At 57.8% G+C, this 19,361-nt stretch overlaps 1 protein-coding gene and 1 long non-coding RNA gene across 10 annotated transcripts; one reads left to right on the forward strand and one right to left on the reverse strand.

The window, feature by feature from the left end:
* Positions 1-393: 393 nt before the first annotated feature.
* Positions 394-18,760, reverse strand: LOC102097538 (uncharacterized). Of its 9 annotated transcripts, none has more exons than XR_010467633.1 (8): positions 18,605-18,760; positions 8,755-18,074; positions 6,923-7,081; positions 5,502-5,640; positions 4,864-4,963; positions 2,970-3,147; positions 1,300-1,830; positions 394-905 (listed from the first exon to the last, which is right to left on the reverse strand). It is a non-coding gene; the product is annotated as an uncharacterized LOC102097538 (long non-coding RNA). The 9 variants fall into 9 exon arrangements; XR_010467635.1 differs by having other exon boundaries at positions 1,300-1,503; positions 1,648-3,147; XR_010467631.1 differs by adding an exon at positions 5,311-5,396 and having other exon boundaries at positions 1,300-3,147.
* Positions 7,624-15,200, forward strand: MTCH1 (mitochondrial carrier 1). The gene is made up of 12 exons (XM_065038827.1): positions 7,624-7,893; positions 8,536-8,620; positions 9,116-9,222; positions 9,644-9,721; positions 10,018-10,075; positions 10,481-10,532; positions 10,898-10,957; positions 12,062-12,155; positions 12,503-12,550; positions 12,719-12,786; positions 13,428-13,503; positions 13,869-15,200. Exons 1-12 carry the CDS (start codon positions 7,639-7,641, stop codon positions 13,941-13,943), a joined length of 1,056 nt encoding a protein of 351 aa, XP_064894899.1. The 5' UTR covers positions 7,624-7,638; the 3' UTR covers positions 13,944-15,200.
* Positions 18,761-19,361: the final 601 nt, after the last annotated feature.

Here is a 19,361-nt window from a genome sequence, read left to right on the forward strand (position 1 = left end):
GGACAGAGGTGCCACCCAGGCCGTGCAGAGGGACCCTTTGTGCCACCCCCCCATGCACAGGGATACCAAATGCGCCACTGCGACCCCCCCTACAGCCAGTGCTGGCAAAACCCCAAATTTGGCAGCCCCCAAGGGCCACTGCAGAGCATTTGGTGTCACCCGAGGCCTCAGGCACCTGGAGATGGGCACCCAGCAGCAGAGCTGTGCACCCCAGTCCAGGGACAGACACCCCAGGGACAGACAGACACCCCAGGGACAGACACTCATCCCCAGCAGCGGCGCGTGGGGCCGAGGTGTGAAGCGCCGCCCTCCCATTCCAACCAGTTTCCCGGTTTATTTTCTCCCCGATTAGATTCCAGCTGGCAGGAGGCACCTATAAATATACATAAGGGCTCATTTACATGCCAGTTTATTCGGGAGCAAATTCCACAGCTGCCTGGCAGACGGCGCGGTGCAGCGGGCGGGAGTCATGCCCGAAACCGGCAGTGCCTCAGTTTCCCCGTCTGCAACCCAGGCTGGGGTGGGAACGGCTTTCCCCGCATTTTTTGGCGATCTATTCCTGGAAAGCCCAGGCTGTCATTATCGGGGCTATTTATAGCACGGTAAATAAGTTATTAATATAATTATTTGCAGCGTGGCAATGGGTAATTGCCCTGGGTGGGGGTGACACGCCGTGTGTGAGAAGGGGACGGTCTGAGCCCCAACCTGTCGCCAATCAGGGGGAAAACCCACCCCAAAACCCCGGGGGGGCGCCGGGCTGTGCCTGGCGGGCAATGGGGTCCTATGGCAGAGCTGGGGGGGTCGCAGCTGGTGTTGGGGGGACCGGTTTGGCGCTGCCGTGGCCCCGGTGCTGGAGTCCGGCTCTTGTTTCGATCATGCTGATGAGCTGAGTCACAGCTGGGGTGCTGCTAATTAAATGTATTTCTTAATTAACAAGATCACAGAGAAGGGCTGCCAGCCCGGCTTGGCTCTCAATCACGGCTGACAGAGGCAGCTGCGGCCACCGAGCCCCGCGGTGTCACGAGTGTCCCCGTGCTCAGCTCTGCCCCCCCAGCAGCCTGTTTCTCCGCACGGCAGAGGCCTGAGGATGAGGAGGGTCATGCTCAGCATCCTCCCACCCTGGTGGGCTCAGCCCCAGGCTGTCGCAGACATGGGGTGCAGCGAGTGTGCGGGAGCTCAGCAGCCCCTGCTCCTGCCCTGTGACTCAGGGCTGCTCCATGTCCCTCCCCACCGCCTGAGCCCCGCCCCAGCCTGCCTATTAATATTAATAATTAGCCCCCGTAGCTGCTACTCACTGACCTCAAAGCACAACCTGAAGTAACCCACGTCCCGATGGGGAAATCTCTGCTCCCCACTGGATGGGGAAACTGAGGCACGGGAACTGGGGCAGGAGCGGCACCAGGAGCTTTCCCTGCTGCCCCGTAGGGCTTGGGCAGCAAAAACCACTGAGGAGGTACCTACAGCATGATGGTGATGCATAGAGAGTGGGTGGAGAGGGTTTTCCTGGGAAAAAAGAAAAGAAGATTAAAATAAATGAATAAATAAATAAATAAAAATAAAATAAAAATAAAAGGAACAAAAAAATAAATAAAAGAGCCCATTCTGGCCCCCCCGCCTGAGCTCCACCCCACGGCGATGGGCCGATACCCCTGTGGGCTGCGCTCGGGGGGGATTTCGCGTGGGCAGCCGTGGCGCTGGGGCTGCCGCGAGGTTTGGCAGTCTGGTCATGTCCTGCCGGCGAGAGCAGCAGGACTGAGTCACGTTCCAGCGGCAGCGGTGACTCACGGCCGCCCCAGCCTCCCGGGTGCAGCCGGCACATTGCAGAGATTCCTGGATGGAGGCAGGAAAATGAAATTAAATAATAACAACCGCCAGCTCAGCCCTCCCCAGCTCTCCCCCCAGCTTTTCCTTCCTCCAGCCTCCTGCAACACAGGCGCAAACAGCGAATTCCTGCGCCACCGGGAAACACCTCCCGCCTCAGAAGACAGCGAGATGCACGACCTGGTTCTCAGCTGCATGAAACGCCCTTTGCCAGCAGCCTGCAGAGACCCTGAGAAAGAGGGGGAGCTGCACCCCCAAAAGCTCCCTCCAGCCTGGGGACACCCTGGCAATGACGTTTTGCCAGTGTGGTGCAAAGGGGGGTGCAGCTGTGTGGATCCTGGGGTCCCCCTCCTGCTTTTATTGCTCCTGGGGGGTTTGAGGGGGATGCAGAGCAGGATGGGGGTACCACAGCCCTGAGCTGCCACAATCCTCACTGTGTTGTTTTATGTTTGTTTGTTTTGAGGGGGGGTCATTACAGCTATTTTGCATCATTTAATATCCCATCCTTAAATCTCCCACCCAGGGGTTGCCCCCAGCCTTGGGGGAGATGGGGGTCCCCGGTGCCCCCCACCGCCCTGGGCACGGCAGGGGGAGGATGCTCCAGGGATGGTTCTGCCAGCACAGCTCCTATAGATCCCCCTCTGTGCAGCCCAGCTCCTATAGAACCCCATCGCGGGCGTTATAGAGTATGAGCCCCTGCATCAGTGATGCAGTCCCTGGAAACCAGCCCCTATAGAGCAGGAAATCCCACCCCACAGCAGAGCGAAGCCCCTATAGGCACCTGCAATCAGCAAGCGAGAGAATATACCCAGTAGAGCCATCCCTATAGAGAAGGAATGCCTGCCCTATAGAGAAACCCCCATAGAACGTGCCCCTACAGATCAAGAGCCTCCAGCACACAGAGCAGCTCCCAGAGCAGCCCTGCATGTCAGGGGGTTCTATAGGGCCCATATGGGCCCCATGCTTGGGGGACACGTGAGGGACATTCCTGGGGAGCAGGGGGTGACCAAGGGACATAAAAGCCTCGGCCAAGTGGCGGCTGCACGGGTGTCCGCTCCCCTTCCCCGCTGGCTGTTGTCACCAAAGGGTGGCCCAGCCGGCGGAGCTGCGGCGAGCGCCTTGCGCGAGGTTTTTTGGTCAGTGCTTACAAGAAGAGGCAGCGGGGGGGGTCTGTGGCCGGGGGGGATTCCGGTAAGTGGCCTCCGAGCCTTCCTCATTCTCGAGAATAGGAAACTGCGTGACTTCTCCACAGGGTTTCGCTTTCTGCGCCGGGAGGCGGGAGGCCAAACTGCTCCGCTTGACCATCACTGCGGCGTGGCCAGGGGACTGAAAAAGCACAGGAAGGGAAAAATCCATCAGTGCGTTTGCTGCAAGTTTTGGGTGCAAAAATCCCTTTATTCTTTTTTTTTTTTTTTTTCTAGGGGGGAATCTCAAAATCCTGTGAGTTGGGTCTCACACCGACTTGTTTTGGGGATGCTCAGTACAGCCCTGGTGTCCCATGTCCCCTCCATCCCTGTCACACACACGGGAGCTGCAGCAGGATGGTGGTCCCCGAAGGGGGTGGGCAGGAGCCGGTAAAAATAGCACCCAGGTGCCCTCTGCCCCAGGAGCGATTTTTCGTTCAGTAAACAGGAAATCTATTCTTAGGCCCATTCATGAGCTGACGGCAGCTCCCGCTCCGGGTGTGTTTTGTTCCTCGGTGACACAGGGTGACGCCGAGGCGGCCACTGCGCACAACCTGCCAGCCCCACGGGCTTCCCCGGCTCGCTCCTTCCCTCCAGCACCTCTTCCCAGGGGCACTGGGTTTCCCCTGCGCAGGAGGGGGTGGTGGGAGGTGAGGGCGGTTTTGGGGTGATGCTGTTTGCCTGCGGGCTCAGCCCCACGCTGGTGACACCCTGAGGGGCAGTTGCTTTGGCAAAGCTCTGCCCCCCACACCCAGCTCCTCTCCCCGTTCATTGATGTTTTTCTTATGTTGCAGGAGGTAAAGCCACCAGGGTTTATCCTTCCCTGGGCTGGGCTGGGTAGGTCAGAAGGATGATGCTCACGGGTTTCTCCTGGCGCCACGAAGCGACAAAGGCTGTGGCTCATCTTTACTCGCCACCCCTTCCCCCAGTGCTGTCCCCATTTGCAGTATTTGGCCCCAACTCACTTCCCTTCCTGCTCATTAAGCCCTGTGTGACACCCACGGGCTCAGCCCGAGGCTGCTGGGCTGGAGTCTTCCATGCCCTCCAGGGCCCCCACACAGGGCTCCCCCAGCCCATTTAGCCCCTGGCAGGCTCTGAAGTGGCATCTCTGCCTGGGCAACATTTTTGAGGAGTTACAGGATGTGGAGAGAAAAATGTGGGGCTGCAGCATCTCCCAGCATCGCTGCCCTGCACCAGCACCAGCTGTGGATCCAGCCTTGTCCCCAAGTGTCCCCTCCCTGGGAAATTGGTGACTGAGAGAAGTACACGGGTGGAAGATGCTTGTGGGCAGGATGGGGTGCAGGGAAGGTCAGGGTGGGCAGGAGTGCAGGCTGGGGGTGTCTGTGGGTTGCGATACCCCCACACCATGGGACTGCAGCAGTGTGAGGCCAGGACTGGTGACAGGCTGGGACAGGGACACCCTATACCCAGGACTAGTGTCCTTGAGCTGGGTGAGTGACAAGATGGGTCCCTATGGGGTGTCAGATTAGGGGATGTGGGGTCCCGGTGACAATCCCACAGCACGCTCCAGAAAATACACCCCCCAAAACATGCTCATTGGACTGCACACGGGGGTTTCAAGGAGGATTTATCACTGCAAATGCAATTCCTCAAATGTTTTCACAACACTGAGCATCCCTCTGCACCATCCACCGCCCAGCCAGGCTCGGGAAGGCTGAGGTGTTGCTGCCCTCGGGCGGCAGCCAGCGGCAGGGCACGGTGGGGTGCAGCCTCCCCAAAACCCCCCGGCCCTCCCGCTCGGGTACCCCCATCATCTCCATCCAGTGCAGAGAGCAGGGAGGGAGGGGACGGGAGGGTCAGGCTTGTTTGTGTGGTGGCAAACGTGCCCCTTCCTCACACTTTTTGTGATGAAAAAACAAAATGTAGAGAAGTTGGGATCTGCCGTGAGCAGGATAGGCCGGGGTGTTTTGACACCAGAGAAATCATCTCCAGAGCCTCTACAACGAGAAGAGAAATGGAGGAGAGCTAAAGACTTGCTGAGGAGCTGCGAGAGAATACCCCTGGGTCTGTCACCCACAGGGAAGCCACTTGTGCTGTGGCTGCTGCCCTCCCCTGGACGCAACCTGAACGGCCCCAAATGCTGCACAAGTGCCTGTGACACTGTCAGGCCCTTCTGGGGACAGAGGGACAGCCAGCCGACTCCTTTATTGCTCCATGGCAGCGGGACTGGGAGCTGCTGGGACCCGTGGGGATCTGACAGCTCCCCTGGTCACTGCAGGTCTCCCTGGGGGATGCTCTGGAGGGACCATCCTTACCCTGAACCACCTCCCACCTCCCCACTGACCTCCACAGACCCTGCAAGGGCAGATTAATCCCTTTCCTTGCTGGAGAAGGGCCAGTCCGAGAGGTTTATCCGAGCGCACAGGGCAGCTGGTGAGAGAACCGAGGTATCTTGATGCCCGTGTACAATATCAGGGGCTGAAATTTCCCCCTCAAACCCACCCCCCAGTCCCCACAACCAGTCAGAGCTCTTACTCTGTGCATCGTCCCGGTCCAGGGACTCAGGAGGTAGTTTTCAGATGTAATCTTTCAGGATGAGTTCCAAGCGCAGGATCCTCTGCACAGGTTCCAGCATGTGGTGCTGCAGCGTCAGGTTAGCACAGACTTTCCTCTTCTGGGGAGAGAGACAGAGAGAGAAACAGTGACCATGGCAGCTCCCACTGCTTCCCCCTCGCAGGGAGATTTTGGGGAGTGCTGCTGTGGTCCCCCAGCCTGACCTGATGTCAGCAGTGAGCTCCTGGAAGGGAGGCATTTGAAAGAATGAAAGCATTTGAAGCTGAGCCCTTGCTGAGCCTGCTGTTCCTCCCTCTCGTGCTCTGCTTGGTGCCTGGCAGCCACCTGGGAGAGGCTGCTGGGGCTGCCTGGTTGCAGGAGCAGTCTGGCCATGCAGATCCTGCTTGTGCCTCCCAGGAAATTCCCAGCCCTGCCATGGGCAACCAGTGCGATCACTCATCCATTCACCAGCACTGATGCTGCTCCGCTCTGCTCCAGCCTGGGCGCTGAGAGCCCGCACGTCCTCCCAGCGGGGCAGGATCCAGCCCCTCTCCTCCAGTGCCCCCTGTTGACGCGGTGCATCCCTGTCCCGCTCTAGAAAAGCACGGCTCTGCCGCTTATCCCACTCACAGGCGTTTATTTCCCTCCGCGGTGCTGGCACAGCTCTGGCTTTCCGCCTGCGGTCACCACGGAGCCAAAGCAGGGAGCCAGCGGCCTCGGGCATGAGGCTTTAAAAGCCAAACAGCCCAGAAGTGTCAGCCAAGGAGAGGGTTTGTGTACGTGGTTTTGCAGAGGAATAGGATTTTTTGGTGGTTTTCCCTGTTCCCTTTTCTGGCAAAGACAAGGAAAATGGGTCCAGAGCGGGCACAAGGGAGAAGCCCACAGGGCACAGGCCATGAAGGTGACAGCGAGTTGTCACCCAAGAACGGGTCCCTGGGGTAAATGGCTCTGGGTAGAAACTGGGAAGACATCCATTGTCAGCTTAAACCCACTGCTGAGAGCTGACAGGGAACTTCTCTCTTTCTATACGTGCTGACTTGAGCTAAACTGTTTTCTTTTCCAGAAAACTCATTTACAGGTTCCTCAGCTTCCTCCAAAAGTCATTAAGTCACTTTTATTTCCTCTAAATCAAACTCCCACTTCACGATAAACAACAGACACACCATGGTGGGGAAATGGAAGCAGATCAAATGCTGTAAATGGTTCCAAGGCAACATCATCACAGGCCAAATTTCAACTGTGGGACCATGGGGACAATTAATTGGCTCTGGAGCCACCCAGAGCACAAAGCCCTGGGGCAAAGTGGGCAGCCGAGGTGCAGGACAAGCAACCATGGCAGAAGGAAATCTTGTGCCTCTTTAGGAAGCACTGCAAAACTCATCTGCCCAACCGCCAGGACTCACCCCAAACCTCAGAATTACTTCTACACCAGGGCCAAGGCAGATGAGAGCGATCATGTTGTCTGCGGGTCCCAGCTCCAAGTGAAGGTGATGTTTTATGGAGGTGCTGCTTTATGGAGGTGCCATGCAGTCCAAGGAACTTCTCTCTCCCTCTTCCCTTTCCTAGGAGACACATCGCTGCAAACACCTGGACAGCCCGTGGCTGGCGCTTGGAGATCGGATCCTCCCAGATGCTCAAGCAGCCACTTCCAGTGGAGACCCCTGGCTACACGTCTGCAAACTGAACTCCTTTTCCCCAGCAGCAGGGGAATTTGCCCACGTTTTTTGGGGAATTCGCCATGTGCTCCAAGCAGCAGCACAACCAAGGGTGCGTGGGGCAGGAGGGGTGTGAGGGAGCCCAGACACGGAGTGCGCTGGCCCGGGGTCCCCTCAGGGCCACGACTGGGCCGGGAGGGCCCTGCAGGGACGGCAGGAGGGCCAGGCCAGGGGCTCACCAGCCCTGCAGGCCCCACAGCCCGGCCCTCGGGTGCATCCTGCTGCTGCCCACCCTCCGAGGAGAGCCCTCGGGCAAGCAGAGCGCAGCGCCCGGCCCCACGCCGCTGCCCACCCGCCTCCCCGTCCCGTCCTCGGCCATGGCCGCCGCGTCCCCTCCCTCACACCGCGCCTCCAGCCCCCCTCCCGCAATGGTTCCGCCCGCATCCCCCCCTGCCCTTCACGCAATGGTTCCGCCCAGCGCGGTGGCGCAAGGCGCCTGCGGGCAACGCATGCGCAGTGGCGGCGGGGCCATGGCGGCGGAGGCGCCGCTGCCCCCGGCGGCGCGGGCGCCCCCTGGCGGTGCCGCGGGGCGGGAGGCGGCGGCGGCCCCGGGCGGGGGGGCGGCCCGGGCCGAGGGCACCGAGGGGCTGTTCGTGGTGCTGGGAGCCGGGCTCACCGCCGCCAGCCACCCGCTGCTCTACGTCAAGCTGCTCATCCAGGTCCGAGGGGTCGGGGTGGGGGCGGGGGGTGGCGGTGAGGGGGTCACCGGGAGGAACGGGAACCCCGTGTATAACGGGGGATCGGGGCCCCGATACCATGAAGGGAGGGGGACATCTATATAGTGCCCCCATGAAGGCCCCTCTGAGCCGGGGACTGCTGTATGTACAGCCCCACCTGTTTATAATAGGATGCAATGGGGTCACCTGTATAGTGGGGGGGAACACCCCTATATAATGGGGCAATGAAGACCCCCCTGCAAGAACCCCCATGTACAACAGGTGATGATGTCACTCTGTATAATGGTATAACTGGGAGGGCGAAAGCAGCTGTAAAACGAGGAGATCTATAGGAGGATGAGGATACTCGCTACAGCAGAGACGTCCTATAGAGCAGGAAGCCCTATGTAATGAAGGGATGAGCACCCTTGTACAACGGGGACTCTAATACAGGGGCATGTGACAGCAGGCAGGGACACCCTGTAGAGTGGGGAGCCCCACAGAATGGGGGGGTGGGGATACTCTATATGATGAGGAACAGGAAACCCCTATAGAACCAGCATCCTGAGAAGCCTTCCGTAACAGGGGCCCCTATAGGGATGCGGGGATGTGGGCAGGGACTTGCTTACCAGGTTTCTCTTGCAGGTCGGGCATGAGCCGCTGCCTCCAACTGTTGGCAGAAATGTGCTGGGAAGGAAAGTCCTGTACCTGCCCGGCTTCTTCACCTACGGTGAGCGACCATCCCAGCCCAAAAATGGCCGGGAGCCTCCAGGCCAGCCAAGCCAACCTCCAGCAGCGCCCCTGCGCTCATCCTATGAGACGTAAACCGCTACAACCAGTTGCAAAACCATCAGATTTACCCACCTGTTGTTGGGGACAAGGAGGTGGTGGCCCCAGCGCTGGTTGCTCTGTGTTTGCCCCACAGCAGAGGGTCCGGGGTGGGGTGGGTTTGGGTGCTGTGGGTTTGTTGGTGGGGGGTTTTTGCACGTGTTGGAGAGGCCGTTTCATCTATCCTTCCAGATTAGTTATGACAGGGAATACTTAAGGATTCTTTGCATCCTATATGAAATTTATTTAGGATTGTTCTAATAAATCACTTACGGTGGGACCGCAGAGCGGCTGCTGCGTGGCGCTGAGCTCCAGGACGGTTTCGGCTGAACACCGGAGGTGTTTGGGGCGCTCAGCCGGTTCCCCACTGACAGCAGCCTGTTTTTTAATTCCCCAGCCAGACACATCGTGGAGGTGGATGGGAAAAGAGGCCTCTTCCGCGGCCTTACTCCTCGCCTCATCTCAAGCACTTTATCAACCATCACCAGGGGGAGCGTGAAGAAGGTAAAGGTCGGCTTCTCTCTCCATAAATCAGTTTGCTGGGTCGGCCGGTGCTACCACAGCAGAGCCCGGGAGCCGTGGCTGCACGTGGAGGAATAATTCACCCATCATCTCTCTCCATCTCCTACGGGCTTTGAATTCTCCTCCAGGACAGGAGGAGAACGGTGCCCGTATCCCTAGTACTTATTTTTAAAACGGTTTTAATTTAATTTGAACAGTCACTTTTATCTTCTGTAAGCAGTTTCATAACCCATCTCTTCCCCCGTTTTACTTGCCATCCTTCCTTCTCCTGTGTTCCTTCTTGCCTGTTTTTCTTCTCCTTTCTCAAATGCAACTGCTTGTGGTTTCCTCCTGTCCTCAGACACCGAGGGTTTGTGGGTCGGTGTCTCCATCACTTTTGACTGTTTCTTCTCTCTCCACTCAGGCCTTTCCACTGGAAGACATGGAGCACGTTTCTAACAAGGATGATGTGAAGACCTCCCTTAGGAAAGTGGTGAAAGAGGTGAGAAGCAGATATTGCAAATCAGGGAGATCACATTGGGGATGTGCCTGTGGAGCAAAGGAAGCTTAAACTGTAGGTGAAGTTACTTGGAGAGAAGCTCTGGGTGAACAGGCCGTGTATTTAGTAGCCACTCTGTGTCCAGCTGTGAAATATTTTGTAAGAATAGAGGTTCACCATGAGCAACAGATTTCAAAAGAGGGACCGGCGATGGGTGTTGCTGCGCGGAGGGAAGGGGCCTGGCCTGCGTGGGTGGAGAAACGCAGCTTTTCATCCAGCTGTGGTTTTCTTCTCCCCAGACCTCTCACGAGATGATGATGCAGTGCGTGTCCCGGCTTGTCTCACACCCGCTGCACGGTGAGCCCTGTTCCGGACTGAGGATCACCCCAAAACCCCCAGTGCACTTCTCTGTCACAAACAGCTTTGCACAAAGCCGCAGAGCACACACAGGGCTGCGGGGTTGCTTGGGGAGACTGATGTTTGGGGTGGCCTTGGGGAGCGGTGCTCTCTTCCCATTCATTCAGAGCTTGTCCTAGAGATCCCACTGGGATTAGGGCCAGAAATCCTTCCTATCCCATACAAACTAGGGGAGGGCACTGTTTCCTAACGAGTCTCGCAGTGATAAGGACCACTGAGAGGAGCTGGAGATGAAGCCAGTCGAGGGGAGGGAGGGCAGAAGGGACAGGTTGCGTTTTCCTTCGCCTCCATTACAACCCCAACTGGATTTGTTTCTTTGCCAGCCCTGTGTTTGTTTCCTCCTAGTGATCTCCATGCGCTGCATGGTCCAGTTTGTGGGCCGGGAAGTCAAATACAGGTGAGTGGCTGCAGTTTGGAAGGGTTTGGCGAGTTCCCAGAGCCGGGACGGGGTCCTTGGGCTGAGAATCAGCCTAATCAAACCTTTTTATGTGTCGTGGTTGCGGCATGTGTATCCACTCACCCAAAGCCAAGCAGAGCTCTTGTGGCTACAGCATTTAAACCGTTATCAGTGAGCCGAGCGTTGTCCCAGGCGTTTTTGCAGGCTGGGAGAGCACAGGCACGACCCTCCTTCGTGGGCTGAGGGGAAGGAGCAGGACAGAGCTGCCCGCTGCATCGCTGGCACCATGGCTGGGGGCTGCAGAGCCCCGTGGGATGGAGATGGAGCGACCTCTGCACGTGTACAGCTCCTGTCCTTTCTTGCAGCGGTGTGTTCAGTGCCATCGGCAGGATATTTAAGGAAGAAGGGATCCTGGGATTCTTTGTGTACGTGAGTTGTTGTTTCGATACTTTCTCCTGTCATCCGGAGGCGCTGATCGCTCTGCCGGCCTCAGAGTTGCACTGAGCTTACTCTTCCAAATAGTAAATAACAGTAGAGGCAGCTCCAAAATTTCAGGAGGGATTATGAGGCCGGATGCCTTCAGCTCTGCAGTCACAAGATTTGGGCCTCCAGGTGGAACGTGAGCTCATCAAGAGGTGACCAACAATCACAGGAGGACTCGCCCTGTCCTTCCCTGAGGGGAAAGGCCCAGGGATCTGCAGAGACTCCATCAACTGAGTGTCACCGCATCTTCCTTTTGCAGCCCACAGCTTCTCTGCAGCCCCAAATCTCCTTTGTTAAATACAGATACCTCTGGGATGTTCCCTGTGCGCAGCGCCCGGCATCCCTCCCTGTTCTCCACCTCCTGAGGAAATAATATGAAAGGAGCCACTGCATTCCCTTCCTTCATGTAAAATAAACACCGTTAGTGGCCTAATTAAACTTAATAGTTCACAGGAAAGGCTTTAACACAACCCGAAGCGTCTCAGGAGGGCTCTGAAGTTATACGTGCTCTACAACCCCGCTAGGAAATCACACGTCTGTGAGGGGAGCATAAACCGCATCTGTAGGACCAAACCGCAGCAGTTCTAATGCACCCAAACGCATCCACTCCCTAAAAATCATCGCACTGCACTTGTTTTGCACGGCGTTCTAACCTCTACGTGGCTATAACAGCGGCACACGCTCGCTCTGGGTGCGCATCTGGCTGGAGATAAAGGTTCTCAGGGGCTGCACTTATCTCGCTGCCCCTTGTATCTGCAGCAGTCAAGCAGGGCCAAGATTTGGGGTAGAACAAAGGGACGTGGCTGAGTCGTGCCCAAACGACAGATCCCAAACTTCCTACTCCAGAGCATCCCTGGTGCAGAGTCGCTGGCAGCACGTGCAGGACTGTGCTTGAAGGCCAGGAGAGCTCTTCCCCAAAATCTCCCCTTTTCCCTTCAGTTCTTCACAAAGTAAAGATGCATTTTCAGGGGATGAGGGTAGGCTGGACACCTTGGAAAGCAGCACGAGGACCCTTTTACACCTCACTCCCCTCTTTGCCATTGCAGCGGTTTGGTCCCTCATGTCCTGGGGGACGTCATCTTCCTCTGGTGCTGCAATCTCCTGGCTCACTTCATCAACACCTACGCGGTGGACGACAACGTGAGTGGAAGCGCCCGGTGCAGGGTTTGGGGGGCTCGTACCGAACACCTGCAGCTAGAAGGAGTTAATGGGAAGCTGGTGGCTGATTTAATACAAAGGGACACTGGGATAAAACGCTGTAAAAGTGCTAAAGATGCCGCATCTGCTCGGGGCTGCGTTTCAGCTGCAGTGTAGGGGATTGGGTTTGGTGGCAAATGTTCTCCTCGATTCTCAGCTGGGATGCAGCATCGTTACCATTGTTTCCTGCCCCACACCCATCGTCTCGGGCTCAGAGGGATGTCGTGTAGTGACAGTGACAGGCTGGTGTCACCCACCTGCTCCACAGTGGCTTTGGTTTCTCTTTCCAGTTCAGCCAGGCATCGGTGATCCGGAGCTACACAAAATTTGTGATGGGGGTACGTAGAAAAACATGATTTCTCCTCTTCCTGCTGCTGTGGGGTGAGAGCTCGTGGTCTGGGGACAAAAGCTGGTCTGTACTTTATATTCAAATATAACTTTGCCAACATGCAAAGGCTGGAACTAGCTTTTTTGATGCAATGAACACCGGTTTTCTGTGCTTCCAGATCGCCGTGAGCATGCTGACGTACCCATTCCTTCTCGTGGGAGATCTCATGGCAGTGAACAACTGTGGGTATGTCCGTCACACGGAGATCTAAGGCTTTCCCTTCCTTTCTTCCAGCCCCTTGTTGTCTGAGTCCTCTGCTAGGGATCGTAAAGCTTTCATACAGAACCATAAACTAGATGGCACCTCGCAGAGTTGGCTCATTTCCTGTCCCAGGTTGCCTATAATTCTAGATCAGAGGGCACAGACAGGAGCAGCGTAAAAGCTCAAGTGGAGAGAAATCGGGAGAGTTGTGGTGGCGCAGTTGGATCTGAACTAGATGGGAGGCAGAAGGGATGACGGGGACCATGCTGGCTGTGGGACAGGACCGAGCTGGCTTTCCCAGTCCCACTGCTGCCAGCAGTCTGCATTTGTGCTTGTGGGATGGTGTAACGTCTCGATATTTGCTGGCTCTCAAAGGTGTAGCTACAGCATAGAGTCCTGGGCTCTTAACATATCCAGGTAACGCTCCTTGTTTGTACACTCCAGGCGTAATTAAATTACACGATCTGTTGCATTGTAAATAACGAGCTGGTCATTTGGCCTTCAGCCCGGCGCGGACACGGCTTTTGTGTCCTGGTTTACACTTAGCGCTGCTCTCGTGTTACCTATCTGGATAACATGACATCGGCGCAGACCGCTCAGCTCAGCTCTCTCTTGTTGCCGTGCAGGTTGCGCGCCGGCCTCCCCCCCTACGCTCCCGCCTTCGCATCCTGGATCCACTGCTGGAGGTATCTCAGTGCTCAGGTGAGCACGGGGCACGCGCGGAGCTCCGGGCTCCCTCTGCTCCGCCCCTCTGGTTCTGGCACCAGTGCCCGGCAGTACTGGTCACCCCATTACATACCCCGAGCTCGCAGCCTGAGAACTTCTGGCCAATGTATTTCCCAGAGCAAAGCGAGATGGCTCTGCCCTCTCTACCAGTCGCCCTGGGGAAGTGCACGACCCCAGCACTCACAGGGCTGAACCTCTCATTTCTCCTCCGGGGCGCTGGGGCCTTGCAGGGGGCACAGGTTGGTCTCTGCTAAGCCAGCTGCAGGTCCCCAGCTGGGTTTTGGTGTCACGGTGACGCAGGACGGCTGTGCTGACACTGCGCTCCCTTCTCTGCTCCTCAGGGGCAGCTGTTCCGCGGCTCCAGCCTCCTCTTCCGCAGAGCGCCCGTGCCCGCCGCCTGCTTCCCCATCGACTGACTCCTCGGCAGGGACAGCTGACGAACTTGGACTCCTCTAGAAACCCCAAGCTTGTTTCAATATATATTTTTTTTCTTTTTCGATCCAAAAATCCATGAGCCAGAGCAAGACACCCCCTCTCCAGCAAGGCCAGTGACAAATTGCCTTCTGGAGATCTGGCTTCAGGCTCTAGCTGGACCAAAGCTCCATCCTCATGACTGTCTCGGACAGGATGTGTATCAGAGCAGAAGGATGTTGTCTTGTCTCTTTGATCCAGGTTGTAGCTCTGGAATCACTGGGGAGGTCCAGAAAACCAGAAGATGTCCAAACACTAAACGATCCAGCCGTGAGATATGGGGACAGGAGGTGGTTTTGTTCTGCCAGAGCTCAGAAGCAGCAGATCTGAGGTCGCCTCGCTGGGATGGCACCGCCAGCTGACCAACCTCAACCCTGCAACCCGTATTGAAGGTTTTGAGGGTTCCTGAACACTGGGGAGCTCCCAGTCTCCCACAGGCCTGAAAGGGAAATCACAGGATCAAACAGCAAAGGGAAACTGAGTCCCACCACAAAGAGGAGCGCGGTCCCAAAGAGACGGGCACGGCTCGGCTCCCGAAGCCCAGCAGCATCCTGCCGATAGCGATGGACAGAAGGGTTACCCTCACGGGGCTGATTGCCTGGTAAAAAGGGATGAAGCTCACTCTGGCCAAAGGTTTGCGAGGGGCTGAGGGTTCCTCATGCACACAGGAGCTTGGCCAGCCCTCGCATAACAGAGCTCAGCAGCGCAGGATTTATCCTCAGCTCCCCAGATGAAGATATTTGCACCAGTCTGTGCTGTGACAGCAGCCAGGCAGATGTTTCCCCCCACTTCGGTTCCCCCGTCCAGCAGTGTTTTGCACAGAGTGGTGTTGCTGCGCTCCCTGGGAAGAGGTTTTGGGGTCCTGGAGCAGGTTCCCACGTGCTGCTGCAGCAGGAACTGGGGTCACATCCCATCGTGGTCCTCTGGGGACCCCAACCTGCCACTGCACAGGGGTTTTCACCCTCAGATGGGTTTGGTCCACATCTCCCAGCCGGGTCCGCGGGGCAGCACTGGTACACGCTGGCACCGCTGGTTCCCACCCAGTCCCGTCGGTGTCGTGAAGTCGGTCCCGTCTGTCCTCCCTCCTTCCAGTTCGTGTTAAATTAACAGAAGTTAAATAACGCATGACCCTGCTCCCTAACACCAGAGATTATTTCAAAGAGGATTTAACTATGCTCCAAAATACAGGTGTAAAACAACAACTCCTGGCTGGTTCTTTTTTAAAGTTTTCATGCTCAGAAACATGCTTTTACCCTCAAAATTAAGGCCACCCCATGCCTGTAAAACCTCCCACACCCCGTGCACAGCCCAGCTGCAGCCTCCGCAGTGAAACGTGCTGTTTCCTTTGAGGAATCTACCTAAGGAATTTACCTGCACCAGAGCAAGCATCCTGCCTCCTATTTCTGCCCAGTATCACTACGGAACACAAACTTTGCTGGGAACACAACACTTGAATATAGCTTTTGGTCAGCTTAAATGAAAACCAGGTTTCAAAGCTTCCAGTTCGCAGCCTCAGCTTGAAGCAGGACCTGCCATTTGTGGCATAATGAAATATTTCCTTACCTCCCCTGTTTCTAACCGTGGTTCTTGTCCTGTGCTTCACTGGAGATATCCCCACCATGGGGACCAGGAGCAGACAAGGAGACAACCCAAACCCTGGCTGAGTGCCCCCTGCCCTTAAATTGCTGCCTCGTTAGCAGGTGCTCAGCCCCACAGCTGGTGGGGACAGGGCCTCCCTCCCACGGGAGGGGAGATTGGGGTGAAATCCACCCTCAGGATAACAAATGAAGGGGTGTAGGGGGAGGTTTGGGCCCGGTGCCTGGGACACAGCTGGGGGTTTCTCCAAATACACCCCCAGCGCTGCCCTATCTGCCCAGGAAACAAGCCTGTGTTTAAATATTGACTCTCTCCTGCACAAGCCCAGGCTGGGCGGAGATGGCGGCTGTTCCGCGTGGTTTATCAGCCTTCGGTGGCAAACAGAGATTGCCGGGACTTTGGCCTCGTGTGCTCCCAGCTGCCCGGGGGGGGAAAAGCGGCTGCGACCGCTGCCGGGAGAGGGAAACTCAGGACAGGGCTGCCCGGTGGATCTGCAGGCTCTGGCAGGACTTGGGGAGCAATGAGGTGCTGCTAAAAGCCCTTTTCCCCGGGGAAGGTGCAGCTGAGCTGGGACCGAGCGCATCATCCTTTGCTTTCCCCCTGCAGAACCGTCCTGCTGAAAATCCTGATGTTAAAACACCCCCCACCCCGGCTTTTGGGAGGAGGGCAGCCCAGCAAACCCCTGCAGGGTGCCCGTCACCCCGGTGTCTGGTCAGCGGGAGGGCTGGGGGCTGCCGGCCCCCCGGCAGCGATGGATGGCCCAGGTCGTGGCCCCGCGGCACGATTGCCCTTGATAAGGCTGTTTGCCCTGTTCCCCCGCAGCGCCGAGCTCCACGTAGGCACATAATTCAAATAAAAAGATAAAATAGTAAGTCTGATAGAGGAGATCCCACCGCTGGGGACGTGCTGGGAAATGTTCATGGTAGGGACTTGGTGCTGGCAGCGCGGCGGCCCCGGATGGGTCCCCTTGTCATCGCTCAGCCCCGTCCCCCGGGATGGGCTTTGCCCGAAGTGGGAGGCGATGGAGCAGCCGCGTCCTGCTGGATTCCTTCCCATGGACAAGGGAAATCCTTGGGGAGAAAATCCTCATGGACAAAGGCCCTGGGGGGCACAGCGGGAGAGCTCGGCGCCGTGGCCTGACCTGCCGCGCTGGCTCCAGCCATCACCGGTGGTTTGTCAGAGCAGGGGCAGAGCCTGGGGACGCCGCTTTCCACGCTCCCCATCGCCTGCTGCGGGTCCTTTTTGGGGGAGAACTCCCTCAAATCCCCCCAAACCAAGCTGTCCCATCCCCTCCCGGGATGGCAGCGCTCTCCGGGGGAGCCGGCGGTGTTTATCCCACCCTGAGGAGACCCTGGGCCTCGGGGGACAGCGGTGACGGCACAGGCCGGCCGGGACACTTCCCCTTCCATGGCTCCCACACGTCTCCCTTGACGCCTGCACGGCGCTGGGCCCCCGTCCCGGGGGAGAAGCGGGAGGCCCAGCGAGCGGGGAGGGGGAAAAGCGTCCCCAGCTTTCGATTCGGCTCCTCTCCCCCCCGGCGCAGCGAGGGTCCGATCCGCCGCCATGGCGGCCGTTGTGCGAGGCGCCGTCCCTCGCTGAGAACGCGTTAATTCTCTCATCTTTAGCAACGGAGTTTCTCCCTTAAAAGCGGCTGCGCGGCTCTTGTCAGGCTGCCAGAGGAGGCCGGAGCAGCGTCACATGCCGCAAAGTTTTACGAGACGAGCGAGCGTCTGGGGAGAGGGACGGGAGAGGGGACAGATGGACGCACACGCTCGGACACGGAGAAACCTCCTCCGGGTCCCTCCGGCTCCGATCCCAACGTTTATTATTATTTTTTTGCGGAAGAACAAAGACTTTGGGGTGGGTTGGCGTGTTTGTTTGTCTGGGGTTGGTGTTGGTGCATGGGGAGGGGGGAGCCGGCGGCTCGAACGCAAGAAGGTCCTGAATTTCCCTGGCCGAGTTGCCGAGACCGTCTCCGTGAAACTTGGAGGAGGAGAGACCGGGTAGGGGAGAAAAAGAGGGGGGGAAATAATTAAAGAAATAAAATATGACGTCAGTTGGAGCCGGGGTGCCTTCCCCGCTGCCTGTCAGATGCGCCTGAAAAGAACAGGGCAATAAAACAACAGCCGCCTCTGTCTCCCTCGTTAAACACGGCGCTAATTGGATGTTAATTTTTCCTTGCTCTTCTCACTGCTCGATTGTGAGGGCTCTGCCGGGCTCTCCCTCTCGCTCGCTTTCCTGCTCGTGGACTCCGGACCGCGCGTTCCCCTCCCGCTCGTTGACTGGAATAAATCAGGAGCCGGGAGTATTAAAAGAGACGAGGACGCGGGGGCGACTGGTTCGGGAACGGGGTGGGCGCGATGGGTTTCGAGAGCTACGTTAATCTCCCCGCTTCCCGTGCATTGTCCTGCCGACTCGGAGCTGTTCTCTCTGCCCATTTGATTCCTCTTCCCTTCCTCTCCCTTCGCGTTGGGTTTGGGCTGCCGGGCGAAAATATACGTTGTAAAAAAAAGGATGAAGAAAGGCGTTATAAGATAAAGAAAAAAGGGAACAGGGGGGAAAAAAAAGAGGAAAAAGAAAATAAAAAGGGGAAAAGGGTGGAAAAAAGGGGGAAAGGCAAAAAAAAAAAAAAGAAAAAATGCAAAAGAAAAAAGGAAAAAAAAAAAAAGCATGGTTCAATGACGACAAACCCCCAAACCTCCTCCCCGCTCCCCCCGTCTCGCCGCGCCGCCTAACCCCTGCGTGGAAACAGGCGTTTTAGGGAGCCGGAGCAGGAAGTTGTTGTTCTTGGTCTTGCCCAGGTCATCCATGACGGGTACGTGTGCCCCGGCACCGCTCGGCCGCCCCCCGCTCGACGCCGCCGGAGGAGGAGCGGGGGGCCGGGTGGTGGGTTTTTTTTTGGGGGGGACGCGAGAGGGGCCCAAGGGACAGGATGGGTGGGGGAGCGGAGGGGAGGGAGCGGGAGGCGGCGGCGGGGGGAGAGAGCGAGAGCCGGGGAGTAAAGTCCTACCTGGGATCGGTGCCAACTTCCTGCAAAGGGTTACAGCCCCGCGGCTCCGAGCCCACCCGAGGCGAGCGCGCTCTTGTCACGGTTCCAAGGCGAGATGAAGGCAGCGGGAACAGGTACAGCAGATGCCGAGCGGCCTCGTTTGCCCGCCGAGCGCGGCTTCGGCTGGGTTTGGCGGGGAGAAGCTTCGGCTCTCCCGCCGGCGGGGGCTTCGCCATCCCCGCACGAGGCCGGCGGGTGCCAAGGGTGGGGTGCGCGGGTCGGGGGGTGGGCGCATGGCTAAAGGAAGGGGGGGGGTGTCTTTGTGGCTCGTTCGCCTTCTCGCCATTTGGATTAACATGCGGAAGATGCGCCTGTCACTTTGCTTACTGTCAGCGCCGGCTCGGGGATGGGTGACGGCTTTGTTCGGCGCAGCCGGGGGAGCCGTGCCAACTCGGGCTTGGCAGGCGAAGCCGGGGCGGGCAGGGAGAGCGGCTGCCGGGGCGGCCGCGCAGGGACGTGGCCGCAGGCCCGCGGCTGAGCTGGGCGGCTTTGCTGGCGGCGTGCGCGCCTCCCTCTCCCTCCCTCTCTCCCGCGCCCAGGCTGGTGCAGACAAAATGAAAACGTGTTTTGTTTTGTTTTTTTGGCATCTCCCCAGCAGCGCTACCAACCCTGCCTGCCTTCCCCCCCCTTCCTCTCCCCGGTCCCTTCCCCGACGCGCCGCGACTCCCTTTACAATCGCCACAACCCAGGTGCTCGGGCAGCCAAATAAAAAAAGGCC

The sequence above is a fragment of the Columba livia genome, chromosome 22 (genome assembly GCF_036013475.1).
Source record: "Columba livia isolate bColLiv1 breed racing homer chromosome 22, bColLiv1.pat.W.v2, whole genome shotgun sequence".
In the NCBI taxonomy this organism is placed as follows: Eukaryota; Metazoa; Chordata; class Aves; order Columbiformes; family Columbidae; genus Columba; species Columba livia.

Excerpts from the sequence above, each read along its gene's own strand:
- MTCH1 (XM_065038827.1), top strand. The coding sequence starts at position 7,639 with ATGGTTCCGCCCAGCGCGGTGGCGCAAGGCGCCTGCGGGCAACGCATG. Across the intron at positions 10,958-12,061 it reads GGGATCCTGGGATTCTTTGT|CGGTTTGGTCCCTCATGTCC; the intron begins GTACGTGAGTTG and ends TTGCCATTGCAG. Across the intron at positions 12,787-13,427 it reads ATGGCAGTGAACAACTGTGG|GTTGCGCGCCGGCCTCCCCC; the intron begins GTATGTCCGTCA and ends GTTGCCGTGCAG.